The sequence below is a fragment of the Elaeis guineensis genome, chromosome 1 (assembly GCF_000442705.2).
Source record: "Elaeis guineensis isolate ETL-2024a chromosome 1, EG11, whole genome shotgun sequence".
Lineage (NCBI taxonomy): Eukaryota > Viridiplantae > Streptophyta > Magnoliopsida > Arecales > Arecaceae > Elaeis > Elaeis guineensis.
In genome coordinates this window covers 22,997,937-23,003,471 of record NC_025993.2, presented here as the reverse complement: position 1 = coordinate 23,003,471, position 5,535 = coordinate 22,997,937, and the positions used below count along the sequence as shown (strand labels likewise).

At 32.3% G+C, this 5,535-nt stretch overlaps 1 protein-coding gene across 1 annotated transcript in view; it reads right to left on the bottom strand.

The window, feature by feature from the left end:
- Positions 1-4,908, bottom strand: part of LOC105035042 (uncharacterized) — a 36,567-nt gene extending 31,659 nt beyond the window's left edge. The window contains 4 exon segments of the mRNA XM_073250774.1: positions 931-1,077; positions 4,152-4,298; positions 4,417-4,440; positions 4,443-4,908. Coding sequence (XP_073106875.1) covers positions 931-1,077; positions 4,152-4,298; positions 4,417-4,440; positions 4,443-4,800 — 676 coding nt within the window. The 5' untranslated portion in view covers positions 4,801-4,908.
- Positions 4,909-5,535: the final 627 nt, after the last annotated feature.

Here is a 5,535-nt window from a genome sequence, read left to right as displayed (position 1 = left end):
AAGTCTTCAGGAGAACATATGGGTCCGGTTAGTTGCATTCTAATAGGACTACACCAAGCGGTTGGGTAAAGTATTCACATGGCAAATTACGGTCCATATGAGGATAATAACCAAGGATAAAAAAATAAGGTGTTATAACTGTTAAATAGTCATTCTAACAATTTTTTTAATAGCCCCCTCCCAGAGTTTTGTTATATATATAATAACAGAGAAAATAATCATTATAACATGATATTTAGTATTATAAGCATTCATTATACAATAAAACTAAATATCATCCCTGTTTTCAGATATTTCTCGTGCTGCTTGAAGACCGACTCAAGGTAGTGCCTCTAGATCTTAAGCCGAAAAGCTATCTAATTACTAGCCTTCCGTGCTAAGTCATGGAAGACTAAATAACCTGACCCCTAAAGTAAATAGTTACATTAGCCAATCATGATAGCCAGAGGAGTTAGACAAACTATATTTATTAATTATGTTCTTCTTTTATGTCCACAGGTAGGGAAAAAATTAAGTGATTATCATTGATGGCTCTAAGACAGCATGTATAGGCCCCAGGTTAGTAAAGGGATACCTGCTCTTTTTTAAAAAAAAAAAAAACCATGTTAGGTAGAGATCTTTTAAACTCTTTAAAAGACCACCTAGAAAAAGTCATCACGAGAATGTTTGGAAGGCCACCCGATAAGCATTCATCTGTGACCGAACCCCATCATAAATTTCTACCAAAAAAAATACAAAGTTCCCAAAAAAGAGAATTAAAATAAAAAATAATTATGATAAGAGACTAGAAAATATGAATAGAATAAATTGCAGAAACAAATTTGAAGAGGAGGATAACATAATGCAATAAGACAATATAAACCATTATACTCAATATGTTAATAGTCACATGCTAGAAAAAAAGCTATAGATGACTTTGTAAGTAATTACCTTCCTTATTAAGTGTACCATTCAGCCAGTTGTCTCCTAGATTCAGAATATTAAGTGAAGATAAATTTTTGAGAGATAACGGAATAGTTTCGGTGAGCATGTTATCGCTTAGATCAAGAATTTCCAACTTTCTCAATCCTGATATATCTGTCAAATATACAATATCCAAAAAAAAAAGAATCTAAATCAAAAGTACTATTTACAACAAGAGGATAGAATAGAATGAAATTAAAGAAAATGCTATCTAATTACTAGTCTTCTATGCTATGTTATGGAAGATTGATACTAATGTGACCCTAAAGTAAATTGTCACATCACCCAACTATAGTAGTGCAGTTAGACATTTTATTTATTAATTATCTTCTTTTTATATCCATAGGTAGAGAAAAACTTAGGTGACCAAAATTGGATTCTAAGAAGGAATTGCATAATCATGATTTATGGCTCTGAGACAAACTCTAGAGGCTCTAGGTTAGCTGAAAGCAATGACCATTTGGATCTAATATTTCATTTGATATTCATGAATTATTTCATCATTGAATTCTACCTCTATCTCTCTCTCTCTTTTTTTTTTTCTTTAATGCTATTTTAGGTTTGAAATCTCTTAAACCCTAAGAAAAAACCATATAGAAAAAATTATCACGAGATTGTTTGGACGGCCACCATGAAAGCATTCATCTGTGATCATACACCTATATAATTTGCCTTTATCTAGAATGAAGGAAGTTTTTCCACGATAAGTATGGTGGTTGTGATTGAATAAACATGGTCGCATGGCAACAATTCACATGCAACCAGAAGCTTCCCGTTGGAATTTTATTGAGCCAAAGTGGTCACCACCGTGCAGCTTCTTCTTGGCCCTGTGTGGTGTCATGACGTCTTTCAAGAAATTATGGTTCAGACTTTCAAAGACGTAGCCAAAGTTCATGCTAACTTGTCTTTTACTCTCCGTGCAAGCTTTGAATTTGACCTCTTCAAACTTTTAATAAGGTTTTCAGCCAAGGATAAGGTGCCTTTGGTTTTCAGGATTCCAAAACTGACTGATGACCAACTTGGAGTCACTAATGATTTGAGAGTAATGTTAAATTTAGTTGTTGGTCAGTTGAAGCCCATGATGGACATTTTGTACTTAGCCAAATTGTTGGTTGCTGGAAAAACCAATTGACTTGCTTTGAGTACACGTACAAAACTTTCACTCAAGCTGACACATGTATAGCTATGGAAGGATCTATACATACATGCATGTATATAGTCCCGTAGCAACTATGCATTATATAAATTTTAATTAGATACCTAGAGGGTCAAAAAATTCAAATAATACCGTCTAACTATTTTTTTTGAGTAAGATTTTAAATTATTGCAAATAGTATTAAAATAGAAGTAACCTATTGCTCATATAAATTAGGGGGCACTGTAGTACAGGCACATTTGTACTGACTATATGCTAATCATAGTACTTGTAATTGAATTTATAAAACTTATTAGATTTCAATAGATTTAAATCCATGATAATACGAACTCGATATTTGAATCTCAATAATACAAACTTGTGTTCTCAATTACATAGTAGTGGATATATAGATATATATATATAGACTCAAAAAATTAATAGGAATTTATATTAAAATAAAATATTTAAATACTTGTAAAACTCTATTCCTATAGTCTAAATAGAAATAAATTTATTTATTTTCTAAATAAAATAAATTTTTTCTAATTTCTATACCTGTGCTTAATAAAGTGCTCTCTCACAAGATGCTCCTCCGTCAATGGCTTTCATAGCATCAGAATGCGCCCACATCAAAATCATTATTCACTAGTATTATAAGGTCATCAGGATAGTTATTTACCTCAAATAATAACATTTCATATGTTTAATATTTAAATAACAACTATAGTTTTTTATAATAATGTTATAATGAAAAACAATGGGAAAATAATAACATTACTTTTCCCTTCACTTTTTATTAAACACAAAATATTATTTCTAGAGCATACAATAACATTTAGAGAAAATCTTAATATTAGAAATTTAACTTAAAAATTAATATTTTATTTATGGAAGGTACAAGTAAATAGTAATGAGCATTATTTATATAAATAGATGATGATAAATATAAATCACATATGCACTATAATGATAGTTATTTTTCTACATATTGTTATGTATATTACATTAAGTGTTCCAACAAGACTTTTATCTTGAATCCATAAGATCGGTCAATACAATGGACGGTCAGCTCGGCAAGTCTTCAGGAGAACATATGGGTCCGGTTAGTTGTATTCTAATAGGACTACACCAAGCGGTTGGGTAAAGTACTCACATGGCAAATTATGGTCCATATGAGAGATAATAACCAAGGATAAAAAATAAGGTGTTATAACTGTTAAATAGTCATTCTCACAATTTTTTTAATAGCCCCCACCCCAGGGTTTTGTTATATATATAATAACAGAGAAAATAATCATTATAACATGATATTTAGTATTATAAGCATTCATTATACAATAAACTAACTATCATCCCTATTTTTTCAGATATTTCTCATGCTGCTTGAAGACCGACTCAAGATAGTACCTCTAGATCTTAAGCCAAAAAAGCTATCTAATTACTAGCCTTCCATGCTAAGTTGTGGAAGACTAAATAACCTGACCCCTAAAGTAAATAGTTACATTAGCCAATCATGATAGCTAGAGGAGTTAGACAAATTATATTTATTAATTATGTTCTTCTTTTATGTCCATAGGTAGGGAAAAAATTAAGAGACCAAAATTAACTTCTAAGAAGGAATACTTGATTATCATTAATGGCTCTGAGACAGCCTGTATAGGGCCCAGGTTAGTAGAAAGGGACACCTGCTCTTTTTTTTTTTTTTTAATACCATGTTAGGTTAGAAATCTCTTAAACTCTTTAAAAAACCACCTAGAAAAAGTCATCATGAGAATGCTTGGAAGGCCACCCAATAAGCATTCATCTGTGATCGAATCCCATTGTAAATTTCTATCAAAAAAAAAAAAAAAAATACAAAGTTCTCAAAAAAAGAATTAAAATCAAAAATAGTTACGATAAGAGACTAGAAAATATTAATAGAACGAAATTGCACAAACAAATTTGAAGAGGAGGCTAACACAATGCAATAAGACAATATAAACCATTATACTCCATATGTTAATAGTCTCATGCTAGGAAAAAAGCTGTAGATGACTTTGTAAGTAATTACCTTCCCCGTTAAGTGTGCCATTCAGCTGGTTGTGTCCTAGATTCAGGACATTAAGTGAAGATAAATTTTTGAGAGATAACGGAATAGTTCCGGTGAGCATGTTATCGCTTAGATCAAGAATTTCCAACTTTCTCACACCCGATATATCTATCAAATGTACAATTTTCCAAAAAAAAGAATCTAAATCAAAAGTACTATTTACAATAAAAGAATAGAATATAATAAAATTAGAGAAATAAGTTGGATGAGAGAAAGGCTAGCTGACCTATCTGTGATAACGGTCCTACTATTGATTGCTGGATAAGTTAAGTTGTCGGAGCTCGTGAAAGGAAGAAAAAATATTGAAATCCAATCGCCATGGCTTAAATTGATCATATTCCACGAGCCGTGAAAGCATGAGCTTTGACACTTGTTTTGTGCTATTGCTACAGATTACTCTCTTCCAAAGGCAGCAGTCTCTCCCTCTTCCCCATGTTGGTGGTGAAGTATAGTCATTGTGAAGGAGAGAAGATCTAAGCTCTAATAGAGCTTCATACTCTTCTGAAGGACATCCGAAGCTAGAGCTACAGTTGCATAGGACTACAATCAATGAAATCCATAACAAAATTGCTAGCCTTGAGTAGGTGACAAAGTAGTAGCAATTCCTCATAATGGGGTAACTGTTGTAAGGTAATTATCTGATGCGTATTTGCTTCTCATCTCATCCTTGTACTAGTCATATAAAAGCATGGAGGTTTGGAGATTTGAGTCTATAGCCAAGTCAACATATTGCTAGGTTGACTGCATGGCTTCCAATAACGTCATGTTCAATTTCTCAATGGTGAGATTTTTTTTGGGAAAGGAGATTGGGGGTGGACCCCAGCCTGAGAATAATTATTAGAATTGAAAGTGAGTGAAGTGTAATTCACCAAATGGAAGAAACTAGTAAAAAAAATAAAAAAAAATTAAAGACAAGCGGGCAGCTCACAAAAGGTAAAAGAGAGTCATAGGAAGATATGGGGAATAATTTCTTGTAAGATCTAGAATCCACTCATTAAGAACTTAAGAAGATTTAGTGGTAGAAACTTTCCCTACGAACTAGGACTTCTCGATAAAGTCTTCAATTGTTCCACGTGCATTGACTCAATGCGTAAACTAGCAAGTCTAAGTCTATATGGAAGAAAAGTATGCATCATGATCCATGTAGGACTTCTTTTTTGGAGAAAAGCTATTGGGAGTTTTTCTACTCTTGATCAAAATTTTTTTCCAAAGAGGATTTGACTCTCGAATAATGGGAGCTCTATGACTGTGGACTCTAGATATCCATAGACCAAATAGTCTATCTTCAACTACTATTCAAGAAGAGTAATATTTGAATGTACCATGTGAAGATTAGTGAAGAGAT